Source organism: Erythrolamprus reginae, chromosome 1 (assembly GCF_031021105.1).
Source record: "Erythrolamprus reginae isolate rEryReg1 chromosome 1, rEryReg1.hap1, whole genome shotgun sequence".
Classification (NCBI taxonomy): domain Eukaryota; kingdom Metazoa; phylum Chordata; class Lepidosauria; order Squamata; family Dipsadidae; genus Erythrolamprus; species Erythrolamprus reginae.
Window position 1 is genome coordinate 141583153 of NC_091950.1, and position 21185 is coordinate 141604337.

Genomic DNA, 21185 nt, shown 5'->3' on the forward strand with positions numbered 1-21185 from the left:
ACCGACATTGTTTAGTTGACGGGACCCGGAGAAGGCCAACTCTGTGGGACCTAATCGGTCACTGGGATTCGTGCGGCAGGAGGCAGTCTCGGAGATATTCTGGTCCAATGCCATGTAGGGCTTTAAAGGTCATAACCAACACTTTGAATTGTGACCGGAAATTGATCGGCAGCCAATGCAGACTGCGGAGTGATGGTGAAACATGGGCATACCTAGGTAAGCCCATGACTGCTCTCGCAGCTGCGTTCTGCACGATCTGAAGTTTCCGAACACTTTTCAAAGGTAGCCCCATGTAGAGAGCATTACAGTAGTCGAACCTCGAGGTGATGAGGGCATGAGTGACTGTGAGCAATGAGTCCCGGTCCAGATAGGGCCGCAACTGGTGCACCAGGCGAACCTGGGCAAACGCCCCCCTCGCCACAGCTGAGAGATGGTTTTCTAATGTGAGCTGTGGATCGAGGAGGACGCCCAAGTTGCGGACCCTCTCTGAGGGGGTCAATAATTCCCCCCCCAGGGTAATGGACGGACAGATGGGATTGTCCTTGGGAAGCAAAACCCACAGCCACTCTGTCTTATCCGGGTTGAGTTTGAGTCTGTTGACACCCATCCGGGCCCCAACAGCCTCCAGGCACCGGCACATCACTTCCACTTATTTAAAGGGTTAAATAAGGTTCAGGAGGGAAGTATTTTTAATAGGAAAGTGAACACAAGAACAAGGGGACACAATCTGAAGTTAGTTGGGGGAAAGATCAAAAGCAACATGAGAAAATATTATTTTACTGAAAGAGTAGTAGATCCTTGGAACAAACTTCCAGCAGACATGGTTGGTAAATCCACAGTAACTGAATTTAAACATGCCTGGGATAAACATATATCCATCCTAAGATAAAATACAAGAAAAAGTATAAGGGCAGACTAAATGGACCATGAGGTCTTTTTCTGCCGTCAATCTTCTGTTTCTATGTCCAGACTTTGTATGTAAGCCATGTTAGGAATTTCTTGAGCATCCTAATTCTACATCAGCCTCCCCACCATCTCTGCCTTTTGAAGATTAAGTGTCTGAGATGTATTATAATAAGCTTTGGAGCAAGGGTCCATATGAACGGAGAAGGACATTTTGTCCTCTACTCTCTAATTCTTGAGCATTAAAGATTTCTAAATATAGCTGTCCATGCGGACGGCTGAAGGAAAGCCGCTTAAATTGTGACAAGAAGTCAGATGATATCTGCAGTTGTGTTTCAGCTGATCAACAGAGCAATTAATAGCCAGTGATGCTTTTGTGATAAGAAATACTGTATATTTGCAATGACAGCAAATGAAATATATTTGGCAGAGTGCAAAACCAGCAAGCTAGCTCTGCTTTTGGAGCTGGGTTTCCTTAGAAATGTTTTGCCAGCTTATTATTATGAACTCAGATACTGGGACCTCTGAAACATTTTGTGGATTAGAATTCGGTTGAGTAAGCATATTACTTTGGTCTATGACTATAACAAAAGTTTTGATTTGTTACGCATTACACAATGACACTTTGTTTTGCACTGGCATATTTATTTTCTTAAATGCTTGCTATTCAGAAAGGAATAGGTTTGTTCTTCTAAAATACAGCTACTGGGTCATCAGGTTTCTTAGAAGCAATGCTGGACTGCCCAGAAGTTCCGGCAACTGATACAGGTGTCATGGCCACAGCACTAGCTTCTCTCAGCACCGGCTGGATCATCCCCATTTGGTATCTTCTGTGTGAATGTTTTTTGGCATAGAAACAGGACAGGATGGACACCAAGACGATGAAGGAACAGGCAGCGAATATGACCATGGTGGCAGTAGAAAAGGGGAGATGAAATTCTGTAAGGAGAATAAATGATGCAGGGAGAGAATGGAAAGTCAGAATGACAAATTCACAGAAGATGACAAACCAAATCATTGCCAGTATATCGTCTAGACCAGTGTTTCCCAACCTTGGCAACTGGAAGATATCTGGACTTCAACTCCCAGGATTCCCCAGCCAGCGAATGCTGGCTGGGGAATTCTGGGAGTTGAGGTCCAGATATCTTCCAGTTGCCAAGGTTGGGAAACACTGGTCTAGAAAACCAAATGCCTCCTAGATCTGTTCACTCTCTCAACCATTTTAGATGGCACATCAGATCCAAAGAGCTCTCTTCCATTTCTACTCCAAATTGTAGTTCCTCCTGCCACTCGGTTCCAAATCAATGCTGCAGAAATGCCAGTACACACTTGTTTCATGCACTAATCTTTTGGGTTCGAACACAGGTTCTCTGATTAAACCAAGACTTAAAGAAAAAACCTCTTGGTGTTTTTACACAGAGAGAAGATTTGCTGTGTCGATAATATCCGGTCTAATGCAAATGTCAGGAGGCAACCGCTAATTGTGCAGTATGTACACAGCTGTGGCTTTCTCTTTGAATATCTCTCTAGATTTGAAAGACCATTGGAAAAAAAATACTCTATCGGGGCGGTCTTTCCTGCCCTGGCGTTGGGTGCTTTTCCCTCTTTCACCTAATCAGAGTACAAACATGCTCTTGCAATAGATTGTTTTGATTGTGTGCCCATGATTTTGCCTTCATTTATCAGCAAGACTGGCTGAAGTGGCCCTTAGCTGTATCAGTATAGTTACGTACAGATGTACGTAGTGATTATTTGCATAACTGCCACTGATTGGCTAATCTACCAGCGGGAGAAATAAACCCCTGTCAGTGACTAGCAGGCTTCAGGGAAGCCCTTAAAAGTGGCTTTCCTGCAGCCAGTCGGCATTCCGTATTTGTTCTAACCAGGGGTGTATTCCTATTACTGTTGCTACCATTGTGCTGCGCTCATAGCTTCGGTTAGCTTGCATGCACATGCACACATCTCAGCGTGTTTTTGCTTCTGCGTATGCGCAGGAAGCAAAATCGTGCGAGGGGATGGATGCACAAGAGAGATTTCGGCAATTTTTTTCTGCAGAAGCAAAAAGTTGCTGAAATCTCTCATGCGCGTCCCCTCGCAATATTTTGCCTCCTGAGTTTGCACAGAAGCAAAAACATGCTATGACACACACACACACACACACACACACACACATGCAAGCTAACTGAAGTTGTGCATGCAGTGAAGCGATCACAACCATACTGGTAGCAACCCTCTACTGGTTCTAACTAACCGAAAATAAAGTGCTGAACTGTTCCTGTGCCTCGCCTCTTCATTTGGGAGCATAATGCATAATGCTTCCTTGTTTTTATGCCGTCAAAAGCAGCTTTCAACTGAAAGGACCCCTTAAAAAGAAAATCAGATGATGTGACTGAGAACAGACAAAATAGAGTCAGGAAAAGGAGCCACAATGGGGACAGCAAATTTCACTCAAATATAGTTTTCTGCTAAAAAAACCTTTAATTTGGCAAAGAGGGAAAGCCCTGGGATCTAACATAGACCTCCTTTGGAGAACACCAAGTTGAGACTATATAAAGGACATGCATCAGAAATACATTATTACTACTATCAGAATCTGTATTTTATTTATTTATTTATAATGCTAATATACATGAATTTTCTTTCTCTTCTTCAAATATCTTACCATTTGTTGCATTGATTTTGTCCCCCAGCTCAATATTTTTTGTTGCATTGTCATTCTCATTTATTCCATTGGATCTCATCGTACACTTTCAATTGTTTCCTTTTCAATTTCAATAGGATATGTCATTCCCTGCTCTTAGTTAATCTTGTGCTCTTGTGTCAAATCTATTTCCCTTATCTTACTCTCCCTTTCTATACCCCACCTATTTCTTATATCTTATTTATAAATAAATAAAATAGAGATAAAATACAAGCCAAAATAAAATTTTGATCAACGATCTCTCATAGCCAAGCCATTTGCCAATTATGAGATTCCATAGCAAAGCCCTGCTTCAAATATTTAGCCTAATCTCATATCTCATGTCCCCAATTAAGCCTAATCTATCTGTGAAATCCTATACCGTAATAAATTAGTTAAATGTTAAAAGATTTCACAAGACCATGTTGTTCTTTGCTATAAAAAAGCTTACTTCTCTGGAAAAAGGAAATGTTTACTTTGCATTAAGGCCTATAGATCAGAAGGAAATCCCATCCTTAGCAAAAACAAACAAAACCTCAAAACCTGATACAGCTATTAGACTCTCAAGAATCACAAGTGGAATTCAGAAATTGCAGGCAGCTGTACAAAACAAGTTAGCTTATAATTAAAGGTTTACTCTGCCTGACAATTACGTTTACAACTGTTTCTTACAGACATGCATCTATCAGATGAAAATATTTGCAGCATAAAAAATGGCGGACATGTTTATCTCCACCGACACCAGATCCACAGGCCACTGCAGCACGAAGGAAGAAATGTGTCGGTTTACCAATTGCTCTGTAAAACACATTGTCACATCCATGGCCTCAGTTCTGTCCCACCCCCTGCCCCAAATCTCAACCCATCAAAAAAAAAATGTAGCATTCTTACTGGAGACATTTTCTTTCATTCCTTCTTTCCTCACAATAATATTCGCCCTCTGGTTCAGAGATGGCCCAGCTGGAGGAGATGTGTTGGATAGAACAGAGGCAGAGCTGGTCACAATGGACATCAATTCTAAGGTCCTGGAGCCATTCTGCAAAGACGTGTGGGCCTGCTCCCCTTTCAGTTCAATGGGACCAAGTTTGATCTCTCCTTCTCCAAATGTTTCTGGAAAGAGGCAAATAACTGCTTGGAATTCAGCCCTGCCATTCCATACATTACCACCACAGTGTCTCTTACGCAATGTGATTCAGTTTCTCCATGCTGTTCTTTTAATTCTACTTGGGATACATGCAAGGTAGTTGGTGTACAAATTTGATAAATAAGTATATTTTATGGACCTTAAAATTGCCAAATTAGCCTGAACTCTGCTAATGTAGAGGAACAAACCGGGTCCTTCTGTTTGAGCAGGTGCCAAACAGGACCAGTATGGTTTTGCTGAACTTTTAAATAACGAACATTAAGCTCAATGATTATCCTGTAAAAGCAGATATTGTTTATTAAATTTATATCCTGGACTCTTGGAAATCTTGGCATCTAGAGCAAGGATCCCCAAACTTGTGGACTTCAATTGTCAGAATTCTCCAGCCAGCTTTGCTGGATGGAGAATTCTGGAAGTTGAAGTCCACAAGTCTTAAAGTTGCCAAGTTTGGGGACCCTTGATCTAGAGTAATTAAAAAAACAACAACCCTGATCCAAAACTACAAAGGAAAAGAAAAGAACAGTAACCAATAAACCCAAACAGCAGTATCTTCATTCATTCCCAAATATCCTCTGAAAAATGTCCTGAGCTCTGTTTTCACCAGCCTCTGGAAAGCTACCACAGAGGGACCTACTCTTGTTTCCAAGAAGCTATTTCCAAATACCATTATCCAGAAATAATGTCTTGTAGCTTCAGCCTCTCTCGCCTCATGAAAGCGTAGCACCAATAGCACTTTCCCCTCAGGAAAGCTACATGGGATGGGCTGATTCTGGCTGGAGAAGAGATATTTGGGCACCAAGGTATAAAGATTTATAAATTAAAAGCAGAAAGCAGCTCCCCCCCCTCTTTTTAACTCATTGCCAGGTATTGATTCTAGCACTTCATTTTTCAGAGCAATGCAGAAAACAAAAGGACATGCTGGGACTTGACACAACTCAATCTTGTCACGGGCTCAAATCTCTTGCTTGTATACCAGAGGCCAAAGTGGGATCCCTGAACCAGATCCAGTAAGATGCCTGAGATACAATATTGTGTTGGCAGTTCTGTGTTAGCAAAAACTTCAGAAGAGAAGGATTGAGGGGTAGTGATTTCTGACAATCTCAAAATGGGTGAGCAGTGCAGTCAGGCGGTAGGGAAAGCAAGTAGGATGCTTGGCTGCATAGCTAGAGGTATAACAAGCAGGAAGAGGGAGATTGTGATCCCGCTGTATAGAGCGCTGGTGAGACCACATTTGGAATACTGTGTTCAGTTCTGGAGACCTCACCTACAAAAAGATATGGATAAAATTGAACGGGTCCAAAGACGGGCTACAAGAATGGTGGAAGGTCTTAAGCATAAAACGTATCAGGAAAGACTTAATGAACTCAATCTGTATAGTCTGGAGGACAGAAGGGAAAGGGGGGACATGATCGAAACATTTAAATATGTCAAAGGATTAAATAAGGTTCAGGAGGGAAGTGTTTTTAATAGGAAAGTGAACACAAGAACAAGGGGGCACAATCTGAGGTTAGCTGGGGGAAAGATCAAAAGCAACATGAGAAAATATCATTTTACTGAAAGAGTGGTAGATGCTTGGAACAAACTTCCAGCAGACGTGGTTGGTAAATCCACAGTAACTGAATTTAGACATGCCTGGGATAAACATATATCCATTGTAAGATAAAATACAGAAAACAGTATAAGGGCAGACTAGATGGATCATGACGTCTTTTTCTGCCGTCAGTCTTCTATGTTTCTATGGAGCATTCTAATAGGGGAGATCACACTACCTCTCCTCTGTTCCTGTCTCCTTTTCCTTCTTTTGTTGCCACAGCCAGTACGAGATGCACAACAGGAGCAGTCAACCCCTTCGTGAGAGCTCCAGGTTGCTGTTTTCTGATCATAGGAGCATGCCTTATTGAGATGGTTTGCTGAGCCCACAGGTACTGCCTTCAAGTGGCAGATGAGGTAGATCTAAAAGAATCAGAATAGATATTAGCTAGTAACTGTCCTGTATTGGGGAAAGAGAAGACAAGATACTGAAGAATCTATGGCAATCTCTTACACCAAAGTATCTGCTATTATTGGCATAATTACTATTAATAATAATTGGTGTTGTGTACAGGAGGACACTGGTTAATTTGCATGCCAATTGCAGATTGGTTAAAACGCAACTGGGAATTTCAAGTCGCTGTCAAGCCGTGCCTCAGCAAAAGGTTTAAAACAGTGGTTCTCAACCTTGGGGTCGGGACCTCTTTGGGGTCGAACGACCATTTCACAGGGGTCGCCTAAGATCATGGGAAAAGACAAATTTCCAATGGTGTTAGCAACTAAAGCTTCTATTCTGGCATCTCGGAACATATTTTTACAATCCAACCAATCAGGCGTTTACAGGGGGGTGTCCCTCTGACCTCTTGCCAATCAGCTTAAAGATCTGTTGGAAGAATTGGCGCTAGACTTATGGTTGGGGGTCACCACAAGATGAGGAACTGTATTAAGGGGTCGCAAAATTAGAAAGGTTGAGAACCGCTGGTTTAAAAAAAACCAGAAACTTTTCCTATCGTTGTTGTTCTTATGCTACACATTATGTTAATATAGTTTTGGACCATTCCAGCTTGAGTTAAATAAAGGGCTCTCAGCTACAACGTCTCCGCTGATTAATTCAGATCTAATTGGCATCTGTTGTGATGCATAAGGAGGACTTGCTCCATTTCAATACCTCCCCTCAGTACAGACAGTTCCAGAGCTAAGTTAGGAGGATGACTCTATTCCTTACCTTTTGAAGATGATATGTCTGTCTGTCTGTCTGTCTGTCTGTCTGTCTGTCTGTCTGTCTGTCTGTCTGTCTATGCTAAGATTTTCTACCCCAACTCATACCCACACAATAACCAAGTATACTGGTCCTACATTTAGAAATTCAACTTCCATTTATTCCCATCTTCTATCTTAACCTGATTGTTGGAGGCTCCAATGAAGGTAAATGTATCCAACTGGAAACGGAGAAACCCATCTTCTCTCATGGCAAGAAAATGGGAGCTACCATACAGCCCATCTACAAAGCATCTGCAGAATAGACGAGAGACAACAAAAATCTCATTTTCCTTCCCCAGGTTATCAAAACTTTTAATTATGGCTTTCTTTGTGTTTGTCAACAGTGTTGCAATGAGGAACACAACTGCAAGCTGCCTGATTTTGAGCCAGGAACCCTCTCTTAGGTCCAGCCCACATCACAGGGTTCTTGTTGTGCGAAACGGTCCATTCGGTGGAACAGACGGTGATAAACACCACAGGGATGGCTGAAATTACTCTTATTGAGGTTGGCTACAACATCATAATCTTGCAAATCTGATTGTGCTGCACCCTCCTCCTTTCTATAGTTCAGTGAATTATGAGAGTTGCTTGAGCCACTTCTTTTTTTTTAATAGGGTTTATTAATTTTCTGGGTTTTTTTTGTAAAAACAATAATACAATAAATATAGTAAGTGATTTTGCATTGTTACATCATTGCATCTTCTTTTTTTTTGAGTTACCTCATATTTTATATATTTGAATATATTGTACTGATACTGTATTAGTACAATAGCTAAAATACTTATACTTTTCTATATACATATTTACATGTTATGCTTCTATTTTAACTCTTTATTTTTATTTTTGTTTTTCCATGCTCGATCCAATGGTACCATCTATTCCATATTACAAAATACTCGGAGTCTTTCTGGCCTTGCAAGTCAATTGTTAACTTATCCATCTCAGCGCATTCATATACCGTATTTTCCGGCGTATAAGACGACTTTTTAACCCCTGAAAATCTTTTCCAAAGTGGGGGGTCGTCTTATAGGCCGGATACTGCGCCCATTCCACAGCCGCGGGCGGGAGGAGGGGGGGGGGAGCGGACCCGCGCTCACTTTCGGCTCCGGGGACTGCGGGTGGCTATGGCGCCGAAAGGAAAAAGCGCTGCTGTTGCTGCTGTCGCTGCCGCCTGAGGCGGCGGCACTCGAATCTGGCGTGGTGGAAAATCTGGAGGCAGGCAAAGATTTTCCACCACGCCAGATTCGAGTGCCGCCGCCTCAGGCGGCAGCGACAGCAGCAACAGCAGCGCGTTGTTTTTTTATTTCCCCCTTTGGTTTCTCTTCACAGGCGGGAGTTCGGGAGGCAAGGGAGCGCTCGAGGAGACAGCGTCTTGCGGCATCGCTCAGCAACTTCTTTTTCCTTTCGGCGCCATAGCCATCCGCAGTCCCCGGAGCCGAAAGTGAGCGCGGGTCCGCTCCGCCCGCCCGGTTTGCAAGCGGCGGAGATCCCGGGCTGCTTGGCCGAGCGGGGCTTCCATTCAGGACGGGGGCAGGAGGGAGGGAGGGAAGGGAAACGCAGCCCTTTGCCTCAACCCGCCGGCTCCGGGGACTGCGGGTGGCTATGGCGCCGAAAGGAAAAAGAAGTTGCTGAGCGTCCCTTCGTCATAAACCCAACGGGAGGCGATGCCGCAAGACGCTGTCTCCTCGAGCGCTCCCTTGCCTCCCGAACTCCCGCCTGTGAAGAGAAACCAAAGGGGGAAATAAAAAAACAAGGCATCGGGCGAGCGCCAACCGATTCCGGAGCTCCCTCGCCGGTTTCATCGAAGCGCTGCTATTGCTGGACGACGCCACTCCCGCCGCCGGCTTTGCTGGGGTGGAGCGCCACTCCCGGCGGCAGGAACTGCGGGGGGTAGCCGGCGTAACGAGCCCTTGCCACAGCTATCCGCCGCTTCTTTGTTCTCCGCCTTGCCTCCGCTACTCCCGCCGCCGCCTTTGCCTCTTGCCCGGCGGGGAGAGCAAAGGCGGCGGCGGGAATAGCGGAGGCGAGGCGGAGAAGAAAGAAGCGGCGGATAGCTGTGGCAAGGGCTCGTTACGCCGGCTACCCCCCGCAGTTCTTGCCGCCGGGAAGCAGCCCCTTTACATTAGCGGTGGCTGCAACGGCACTGGCGATGCGGCCGCTAGCCGCTCCGAGCGGTGTGGGAACGCCCACCCCTCTCACAGTCCGGTCCCGGGCTGACAGTAAAGGGATGGGAAGCAGCCCCTTTACTGTCATCCCGGGACCGGACTGTGAGAGGGGTGGGCGTTCCCACACCGCTCGGAGCGGCTAGCGGCCGGATCGCCAGCGCCGCTGTAGCCACCGTTGTGGGAGGAGCCTCAGAAAGAAAATAAGAGAGAACAAGAGAGAGAGAGAACAAGAGAGAGGGAGAGAGGTGATTCTTGAAGCCTATGGTAAAAAGCACCCAAATAATAAGAAACACCCCCCCCCCAGCCCACACCTGTGTTTGAAAAGAATAAAAGAGAAAAAAAACCCAGCCCTCAACTGGTTTTGGAAATGGTTCGAGTGTGTATACACACACACACGTAAGGGGGGGAGAGAGACAGGGATGGAAAAAGAGGAGAAGTGAGAGGGAGAAGGAATGAGGGAAAAAGGGAGGAAGAGAGAGAAATGAGAAACATGAGAGAGAAAAGGGGGAAAGACAGGAGAATAACCCAGAAATGAGACAGTGGTATAAATTTGAGGAGGGATGATTGATGATTGACTGTATTTATAAGGGGATGTTACATGGGATTGTATATATGAGGGGGTTATTTGTGTGTGTGTGTGTGTGTGTGTGTGTGTGTGTATGTATTTATTTATTTATTAGATTTGTGTAATTTTGGTTGGTGGTGTGCCCCAGGATTTTGTAAATGTAAAAAATGTGCCGCGGCTCAAAAAAGGTTGAAAATCACTGCTCTAGCAGGTGGTAAATCAGCACTCCTTTTAACTGACAAGGGACCCATTTCCCAGACTTTGATCATTTCCCCAGGTATTTTTGTACCTACTTGACCAACATTATTAGTGGTTGCAAAATTGAATGTTAAACTGGATGCATTTATTTCTGCCTGTTTGTATTTGTTCTTATGTTTAACCATTGAAAATGTACTTTTCCTCCAAAAAGAATCCTCTTTCCATATTTCTTAGGCAACATTTTAAAATAACTTTAAAAGCTGAGGTCATATTATTCACCCTGCTCTGTATCATAGCACACTGCACAGTACTGAAAATTGGCAGGGTCACTAATTAAACCCGACAAGTTAAAATCTGTTTAAGTGACATTGCAAGAGGATAAAGACAGAAAGTGCGGAAAGAGGAAAAAATGGATGGGCTGTTTGGATTGCCATATCATGATATCACATACAGATTCTCATTCCATAATAGATTCTCACATAGGTGTCAGCATGCTGCATGTTAGACTGAAAGATACCTGCAGAATAGATGGTAGGAGAAAGAAAAATAGCCAGGTTCACCTTTTTGTGTTGACAAATTATGATGAGTTATAATAATAAACTTAATTGTGGTGAGGAGAAATATGAGAGGCAGACAAGACAGATAGACAGAGACATATGGAGAGATAGACAGAAGAGTGCTCCCACTTGGCTCTCTCTCTCTAAATAATTCATTCATAATTTTAACAATAAAATCTTCATCATTAGTAATTAAAATATTGTGTTATCATGTTCAGAAATGATTTTTTTCTCAATGCAAGTACATCATAGACCTAGACTCAGTCAGGTCTATGATGTACAGAAGAGGGGTAGTCTTATACGGCGAGTATATCTCAAATTCTATATTTTAACTGGAAAAGTTAGGGGGTCGTCTTATACGCCCAGTCGTCTTATACGCCGGAAAATACGGTATTTTGCTAATTATTGTGCTTTCTTGGGGGGGGGGGGGGGGCTGTTTCCCGAATCTTTCCAAAATTGGGCAAAGGTGATCCTAGCTGCCGTGGTGATATGAAGCATGAGGTATTTAATGCTTTTAGGAATATCCAAGAATAACTGAGCCACTTCTTAATGATATGATATCTAGACATTGCTGAGTTTAAATATGTTTAGGCCCTTTTGCTTAGGAAACAACATTGTCCACATCTCCACCAAGGTCATGTTCTTTACTGTCTATTGGAAAACAGGAAGAGGGAACATTCTGTACCACACATTGTGTTGTACAAAATAAAGTGGGATCACAAAATAAATCACCATTTTGGCCTCTGCATGTAAGCTACTAACATCTGAAGTGGTAGATTTCCAGATAAACCCCTTACGGGTTTTATTTCGAGAAACCGGAAATCATTGCTATTTCTACATATTTTGGAAACAAAAGTAAGTTCCTCCAAATCTAAAGTTCAAGTTGAGATGATGATGAAAGACTGGCCAGCTTCTTTCACCATGCTAAACTACAACCTCATTCTATGGCTTAGCCTTAAACACTTCAGTGGGTCAAAGGAAGGGTTGGTTGTGGAGGTTCATTTTAGGACTGAAAAAACAATAACCATGTTTCCTACAGGTCTCCCTACACCTCCGATAGGGCTCTTACCCCTCGCTTCTTTTTTCTCAGGTTTAGTCTGAGAACAGGCAGGAAGGAAAACAAGAAATCTCTGTCTTTGGACCCAATTCAACTCAGAATAGAACTGTTCTCCAGCAGCCACTTTGGAGCACCTGTATGCTTTTTATACATGGTGGAAAGCATTATGGACCCTTCCAGTTGTAAAAATTATTAAGCTGTCAGGTTCTCAGCCATTGACTTTACCAAACATTCCCCTTTCTCAGCCATTTTAGTTTCCAAGTGGAGTACTTGCCACTCAATTCCAAGAAAATAACTGAGTACCATTTACCCTCAAAGTCCAATGAGCATGAGCTTACTTTCACAAACACAGGAACTCAGTTATAAATGCTTACTTCTACTATGAGCAGGGGTGGGCAACAGGCGGGATAGCATGGAACGCCGTTCCACTGGAGGAAATGGAGTTGCGCCACTGGCCATGCAAATGCTGTGCACTCAAGATTTAACTTCTGTGCATGTGCAGAAGCCGAATCTCGCCACCCCAGCCAGCAGCAACAGCGCCCCCCGCTAGGTGGGCCCAGAGAGCACAGCGCTCGTGTGGCGGGCGTGGGGCCACTGCTGCCGCTGGGGCCAACCAGAGGCCGTGGGGCTGGGTCCTGTGAGGTGTGGCGGCAGTCAGTCGCATCCGGGAGCCGCCAGCCAGCAGGAAGAAATCCTTCGGAGTGGGGTGTGTGGGTAGGTGCGGCTGGCAGCGGGCAGCTACATTGGCCACCTCTCTGAGCTGCTCGACCAGGAGACACTCTCACTGCCCTGCCTGCTTGAGATGCCCCATCCCCAGGAGTGCCTTGGAAGCACCCCAGCCATGGCCCATGGCACCCACAGCAGCTGCCCCTCTCTGGACCTCAGCCCTGATTTCCCGCAGCCCTCCTGCTGCCTGTGCCCGGTCGAGGGTTGCCCAGGCTCCAGCAGTGCCTCACTGGTCTCCTCCCCAGACTCCTGCAGCTCCTTGATGGGTGGACCACTACATCGGCCACCTCTCCAAGCCGCTCGGTCAGGAGATGTGCAGGGCAGCTCAAGCAGGCAGGACAGCAGGCATGTCTCCTGCCCGAGCAGCTTGGAGAGATGGCCGATGTAGTGGTCCACTCATCAAGGAGCTGCAGGGAGGAGACCAGCAAGGCACTGCTGGAGCCCAGTCCACCCTTGACCAGTCACAAGCAGCAGGAGGGCCACAGGAAAGCGGGGCTGAAGTCCAGAGAAGGGCAGCTGCCGCGGGTGCTGTAGACCATGGCTGGGGCACTTCTGGTCCAGACATCCAGCGCTGTGCTTCAGGAACAAATCTGTGCATGTGCAGGAAGTTTGAGGGAATGCGCATGCACACCACGCACACCCACCCACCAGACCGTTCCAATAGGGCCGCAAATGGCTGCCCTTTACTGACTACGAGACATGAGACTACTTGTAAAGATGATGACTACCACCCTCTCATTCTGTTGGGGCCAAACTCTCAGAGACTTACCCATGATTTGTGATGACCTCATATTTCACAGAGGATTCTGCGCTTGGCCGGGCAACACATTCATCCACATAGATTCTCAATGGGAAATGGTTATCCTTTCTTACTGATGCCTGGATGTTGATGAAGTCCCCGACATAGTAGGTAGGGTCGGGGACCAGTTGTGACCAGCTCCCTGAAAAACAATATATTAATAGAGCATCATCAATATCACAGAAAAGCAACTGATACCCTGCTGGCAAAAAACCTTTTTCCCCTTAATAATTTCTTAAGCTCTTCCGTTCCCAGTGGAAGTTTCAATAGTATAGATTTAATGCTTTAAATACTAAGGGTGAAGACTCGTTCTCTGAGTTTTGGGGTTGGTTTCTGAACTTTTCTTTATCAGGCTAGGTAACATCTTCAGCAGAGTTTAGGGCAGTGATGGTGAACCTATGGCACGGTTGCCACAGGTGGCACACAGAGCCATATCTGCCGGCACATGAACCGTTGCCCTAGCTCAGCTCCAACGTGCATGTGTGTGCCGGCCGCCTGATTTTTGGCTTACACAGGGGCTTTGGGAGGACGTTTTTGGCTTCCAGACAGCCTCCAGGCAGGGGGATGGGAGAGGGCATTTTTACCCTCCCCCCAGCTCCAGCGAAGCCTTTGAAGCCTGGGTAGGGTGAAACATGAGCTTACTGGGCCCACCAACAGTTGGGAAACAGGCAGTTTCCAGCCTCCAGAGGGCCTCTGGAGGGGGGAAGGAAGCTGTTTTTGCTCTCTCCAGGCATTGAATTATGGGTGTGGGCACTTTTGCATGCGCAAAAGCATGCGCGCCCGTTCTTCCAGCACCCGAGGGGAAAAAGGTTCACCATCACTGGTTTAGGGGATGTCAATGTTCTTCTGTTTTAAATACTCTTTAAAATGCTCGTGAGGGATTTAAAAATGGCTACCTGTTAGATTTACTTAATACAGGCAGTCCTCAACCTACAACAGTACATGTAGTGACCAGGAGGGGGTTGCCTATACCACCACTACAGGTGTGCTGCGTGCACAGCTTTGGATCTTTGGCAGGCGCATGCATACAAGCAAAATCTTGTGAGGGGACGCGCACGTGAGAGAGATTTTGGCTATTTTTTTGCTTCTTGCTCTTGCGCAGAAGCAAAAAAATCGCTGAAATCTCACATGCGCATTCCCTTGCAGGATTTTGCTTCCTGTGCATGCGCAGAAGCAAAATCTCGCTAGAACGTGCATGCGTTCCCACCAGAGACCCGAAGCTGGGCATGCAGTTCAACTTTTACTACCGGTGCTGCGTCCTCATCCGTACTGGTAGGAATCCGCTACTGGTAGTGACCATTTGAAGTTACAATGGCACTTTAAAAAGTGGTGAGCGTTATTCACATTTATGACCACTGCATGTTCCCCATAGTCACATCACATGATCAAAATTCAGACGTCTGGCGACTGACTCGTATTAATGATGGTTGCAGTCTCCCAGGGACGTGATTCCCACTTTGCAACCTTCTGACAAGCCAAGCCAACCTGGAGAAGCCAGATTCACTTAACAGTCATGTTACTAATTTAACAACTGCAGTGATTCACTTAACGACTGTGGCCAGAAATGTCATAAAATGAGGCAAATGTTACTTAACAACTATCTCGCTTAGCAACAATAAAAATTGGACTCAATTGTGGTTGTAAATCGAAGGCTAGTTGTACCGTAACTTTCTATAAGTCAATGGAAACTCTATTTGATTTAATTAGCACACTTACTGTCATAGACTTCCAGGGCAAACTCCAGGCTCTGATGGTGCATCACGGTAGAAGTGAAAGGGACCCATGTAGGACGGAGTCCGAGGGAAGAGACATTCCAGGACCTAAAATAAGTCACCATTGTTTATCTACTTACATCCTCTTTGCCTTTCCAAAGCTCTTTAATTGTTTTTATATTTATGTTTTTACCATTTATAAGTTGCCAAAAGTCAACTTATAGGTGAGAGGAGCAGTATATAAACTTAATGTAAAAATAAAGGACATTGAATAATTTCCTGGCATTTATATTGTTATAACAATTTATATTATTATTATATTATATTCTTTCTATTACTGTACGCCGGCCAGAGTCCTCAAGGAGTTGGGCAGCTTATAAATCAAATTAATTCTCAGTGCTCAGGATGCTGGTAGCAATAATGCCAGTTCTGATCGTATAAGAGACTTTCTATGTACTCAGTGTTGTGTACGGAATGCCGTATTCCAAATTTGCATGCAGGTCGCTGATTGGCTAAAGCGTGACCGGCAAATTCAAAGGGCTGTCAAAGCCGCGCCTTCAAGGCAGCCACTTTATAAGCGGATTCCCTTGGAGTGCAACTTGATTCTTGCTACCGCTACAGCTTGCTCTTTGCAAATGAAGAAACAGAAGCTACAGCGTCTCATGTCCTCCTTGGCCAATCTAACACTTAGCTTCTTGGTCTGCTTAAGTAGACAACAAACGACAAAAGATGGATTCCCACATTTCAATATTTAAGACTCAGAGTAATTATAACTGAGATTATGTATAGACCAGTATTCCATGACTTACCTAGGATAGAAACAGTTTATAGCATGGGAGAATGGATTGGCTCTGATCACCCCATCCGGAGCAGAAGGTACATAGTGGAGAATGTTCTTATAATGAATGCTTCCTGGAAGAAGCTATGGGGTCAAATAAAAAATATGTACAGTATATGCAGAAGCTCGTTTTAAGGTTATGTTCTAAGATGACTAAAGGCCTTTCCCCACTGCTGAATTAAAGTGCCATTTGCCCATGCTTGAATAAACAAACATGAATTCAAGAGGATGTAGCTACCCCATCTGCTGATCCTTAATGCCTTTGTTCTGCTAATGGGCGAACAGTATAATATTATTTGGATATTGCATAATTTTGTTCCAACATTCTGTTGAATTGGAAGAATGAAAAAAAAAATCCCAAGAGATTGCAAATAATCTCCCCCTCCCCCTCCCCCAAGACTACTAAAGTTGTATTAACAGATCCTTCTTTCTGATTTCAGGGGGGGGGGGATCAATGAAATGAGTGTGACTCTTGTTAAATAGCTCATTCTTGTCAATAATTGAGGCCAAGGCTATAGCTTCATCCCAGGAAATGGCATCTATTATCATTTCATGATAACATATAAAACCAGCTTATCTTTTGACAAAGCATCCTCATCAGCTAGATTTAGAATTATTACTTTGCCACAGAAAACCTCCTACTTGGTGTTAGATATTTTGGAGCAACTTCAGTAATCTATTCATAAATTAGGTAAGAAAATGGGTGCACATTTCTCTTAATCAAAAACTTTGTACCCATACCAAACTGATTGGGGTTTTTGACTAGAAATAAAACTAAATGAAAACTCTTTGGAGAAATGTATATATTGTTCTATATTTGTAAATACTATTTATTACTGATACCATGCCAATGCTAATATCTGCCCTTGTGGAACATATTCAACAATTGTTGCTGAATAATTTTCAGGACACAATTTCCCATGAATTCAAATACGGGAAAGCAACCAATTCATTCTATTATTTACATATCAGGACATACTTAGAATATTCAGAGTGTTGGTTATGACCTATAAAGCCCTCCATGGCTCCGGACAAGATTATCTCAGGGACCGCCTTCTGCTGCACGAATCCCAGTGACCAGTTAGGTCCCACAGAGTGGGTCTTCTCTGGGTCCCATCAACTAAACAATGTCGTTTGGCGGGGCCCAGGGGAAGAGCCTTCTCTGTGGCGGCCCCGGCCTTCTGGAACCAACTCCCCCCCGGAGATTAGAATTGCCCCCACCCTCCTCACCTTTTGTAAGCTCCTTAAAACCCACCTCTGCCGTCAGGCATGGGGGAACTGAGATACTCTTTCCTCCTAGGCCTTTACAATTTATGCATGGTATGTTTGTTTGTAGGTATGATTGGTTTTAAAATAAGGGTTTTTTAGTTGTAGTATTGGATTTACATGCTGTTTTTATTATTGTTGTTAGTCGCCCCGAGTCTACGGAGAAGGGCGGCATACAAATCCAATAAATAAATAAATAAATAAATTGTGTTTGGGCACAACAGTTCAAATATGACAGACAATTTGAAACAACTTCAGAAAAGGGCAAGATGATGATATGGAAATCAAACTGTAATTAAAGTATCTGGGTTTGTCCTGCCTATAGAAGAAATTTCTGAGAGGAGATATGATAGCTGTCTTCAAATACATGAAGATTGTTACATATAAGCAGCAGTGAATTAATGACAGAATCATATCAAAGAGTTGAAATGACAAGGAAAGAGGTTTAGGTTAGACTTCCAGAGATCTAGTGGTTCTGTCATTCTACTGCGATTATTCAGAGGGGTATTTGTCTTCCTAGGTAGTGTTATTGCAAAGAGCTCTATAATTAAAATTACTGGTATTCACAAAATTCCACACAGAGAGCTATCTTACTTGTCTGGAGGCTCCACAAGCAAAGAGAGGATATTCCAGCAGGAGAACAGTTGAATGCACAGCTGTCACTTTGCAGTCAGATCCCAGAGTGAGTTCATTGGCGTTAACCATCACACCAGTCCCAAAGAGATTCACAGGAACGGTGATCACTAGATGTGAGCTTCCACATGACACTGAAACTGCAGACGATATAAAGGGTCAGGCTAGAAGAACAACCTGTAGTGGCATATTTGTCCATAAAGTAGGAAACATACAAGGGTTTTCATAAATGGCACCATTATGCGCGCTCCTGAAAAGATGGAGGATCTAGAGGATCAAATCAAAGCTCCAATCAATTGAGATCATTCATTCATTCATTCATTCATTCATTCATTCATTCATTCTTATTTATTTACTTACTTACTTACTTACTTACTTACTTACTTACTTACTTACTTACTTACTTACTTACTTATTTATTTATTTATTGGATTTGTATGCCGTCCCTCTCCTGAGACTCGGGGCGGCTAACAGCAATAATAACACAGCGTATAACAATAATCCAATACTAAAAACAATTAAAACCCATTATAATAAAAACCCAAACATACATACAGACATACCATGCATAAAATTGTAAAGGCCTAGGGGGAAAGGGTATCTCAATTCCCCCATGCCTGGTGGCAGAGGTGGGTTTTAAGTAGCTTACGAAAGGCAAGGAGGGTGGGGGCAATTCTAATCTCTGGGGGGAGTTGGTTCCAGAGGGCCAGGGCCGCCACAGAGAAGGCTCTTCCCCTGGGTCCCGCCAAGCAACATTGTTTAGTTGACGGGACCCGGAGAAGACCCACTCTGTGGGACCTAACTGGTCGCTGGGATTTGTGCAGCAGAAGGCGGTCCCTGAGATAACCTGGTCCGGTGCCATGAAGGGCTTTATAGGTCATAACCAACACTTTGAATTGTCACCGGAAACTGATCGGCAACCAATGCAGACCGTGAAGTGTTGGTGTAACATGGGCATATTATCATTACACAAATTGCATAAGATGCCTCCAAGAGGTGAGGACCAAGACATAAGGGCTCATTTGTTGTTGGTCCCCATCAATTAGCTTCCCAGCTGCTGGAAGAACAAGAAGCCAGTTCAGAGGGTAGATAACGGGGTGAGCGAGGAAAGCCACAAGAGAAAGAGAGGATTGTAGCTGGTCTGCAACCAGAGGTGGGCTGCTAAGGTGGAATGGCTCGCCCCCGTGACTCTGAGTGCTAGCGGAGTCCAGTGCAATTCTGCTACTGCAGCACGGGTGCACCTACGTTTCTGCGTGCGATTTCGCTACCTGCCCAGGTACAGTATCAGAATTGTGCTGGACTCCACTAGCACTCAGAGCTACGGGGGCGAGCACACATCACCGTTCTACCTTAGCATCCCACCTCTGGCTGCAGCCCATGTCAAATCTACTGCAGTCAGAACTGTATTCTAATACCATTTAACCCTTGTAACCATGTGTCTGATTTGTTAAGCCTCTGCTTAAAAGTCAGTGTGTCTAGGAAGCTTTGCCATCATCCCTTATTCCTTTGTAACAAAATCAACAAATAATTGAAGCAACAACATATTCAAAGTTCACCCTATATTTAGGTGCGCAGAAGCAGCCATTTCAAATGAAGTAACTACTCAGGCAGAAAATTAGGATCAAACTCCTTGTTATATCTAAGCCACCAAGCTCTTTAGGGCACTTGGCAGTCTATCAAGCCATTTTGAGGCTTTGTTTACAAGCCCTGCTGCTTTCTCATGCTTAACTAAACCACAATTTATTCAATTGACCCAATTATCAACCCTGAACTAATTACAATAGGTAAAGCTAAAAGGTAATTACCATAGTAGTTTGTGGTCCTGGGAGTTTTGTAAATTTACCTTGCATGCATTTCTCCAAAGCTCTCTTTATGCGATACATTAGCTGAGTACATAACTTTTAAAATTAATTTAACATTCCCTTTACTGTATCTAGAGATGGCCTAATTGAAACCACCTTTAAATTCTCTATAACCCTACAGGCATTTTATAAATAAAGCAACCTTAGCACACGTCTGGATTCTATTTTTTTTTAAATCCTCTGAGTTTTTTCCTGGTTGGCCCAGTTTGGAAACCATGCAAAGATTAATCCAAAGATTGGTGGACTTTCATTTGCTATCTGCAGATGATTTATATTTTTAGAAACTGCATATCCCCAAACACTGGTTACTATTACAGTTGAGCTTCCATTTTAAAAATTCAGGTAGATAAATGTTTCTTTACTCACAGATTCTATACACTGCATCTGTTGTTTTTTTTAAAGAATTGCTTGCCTTAACTCTGAACCAGCAAACCTTCATGAAACTAAATATTTTTCACAAGTTGGTCTAATTAAGTGTTCTCCAACAAGACTATCATCAGAAAGCATACTAAATCTAACAAAATGGCCAGAACTCAAAAGCCATTGGGTTTTCTTTCCAATTCTGAACCAAATCCCCCACTTTCCCACCATTTTACAACTTGGTAAGATGTTCCAACAAGTATACTTTCTTCTCATTCCCAGCACTAGTTTAATAGCTAATGAGCCCGGTGGCTTGTGTTATGAATACATTAAAGGAACAATGCTAACTCCTCTCTAACATCAAGTAATACACATCAGCTATAATTTATCCTCATTAAAAATTGTTTTGTAATTAGACATGTATCTTGGCAGATCTTTAACAGGAAACAAACTATGATCAAAAAACATTTAAGCCTGGTTCTCTCTGGAGTGAGCACAAATCAAAAATTAAATTATAATAGATAGTTAAGGAGCAATTAATTAATATTTCTTCCTTTTCTTTTCATTTCTCCAAGTTGTATTCCATCTCTGCATTTACCTGGGGAGTTCTGAGTAGAAACACCAGTGATTAAAAGCAGCAAAGCCCATATTCTTAGATGATTCTCCATGTTCGCAGCAACTACTGAAGAATTCTCTCAGGTGGGAACCAAATCCTGGGCCCTCTCATTGGCTTCTTTTATAGCTGATGCAATACACAGGTGCCTAGGCTTCTTCTAATGAAACTCTATAAGCTATTTCCTTACCTAAATGATGAAGCCATTTCTTCTACTCTGGAGGGAATTCAGAAGTGGTATTCAGGCTAGGTTCACACTTCTTTCTGAGATAAAAGGCAGGGTGCTTTTTGGTTAATTCATGTAACATACTTTGTCA

At 43.6% G+C, this 21185-nt stretch overlaps 1 protein-coding gene across 1 annotated transcript; it reads right to left on the bottom strand.

Moving 5' to 3' along the window:
• Window positions 1-1527: 1527 nt before the first annotated feature.
• On the bottom strand, window positions 1528-21010 carry OOSP3 (oocyte secreted protein family member 3). Its single transcript, XM_070726736.1, has 9 exons — window positions 20854-21010; window positions 17995-18173; window positions 16106-16218; window positions 15301-15404; window positions 13555-13726; window positions 7658-7769; window positions 6497-6680; window positions 4475-4693; window positions 1528-1842 (listed from the first exon to the last, which is right to left on the bottom strand). The coding sequence occupies exons 1-9, from the start codon at window positions 20921-20923 to the stop codon at window positions 1595-1597; spliced, it is 1401 nt and encodes a 466-aa protein (XP_070582837.1). The 5' UTR covers window positions 20924-21010; the 3' UTR covers window positions 1528-1594.
• Between the last annotated feature and the right edge of the window lie 175 nt (window positions 21011-21185).

What these genes read in the sequence shown, in the direction of transcription:
- OOSP3 (XM_070726736.1), bottom strand. Translation starts at nt 20,923, where the DNA reads ATGGAGAATCATCTAAGAATATGGGCTTTGCTGCTTTTAATCACTGGT. An exon ending in CTTGTGGAGCCTCCAGACAA is followed by an intron (nt 16,219 to 17,994) that starts GTAAGATAGCTC and finishes TTGACCCCATAG; the next exon opens with CTTCTTCCAGGAAGCATTCA. An exon ending in TTGGAGCCTCCAACAATCAG is followed by an intron (nt 6,681 to 7,657) that starts GTTAAGATAGAA and finishes TGATTCTTTTAG; the next exon opens with ATCTACCTCATCTGCCACTT.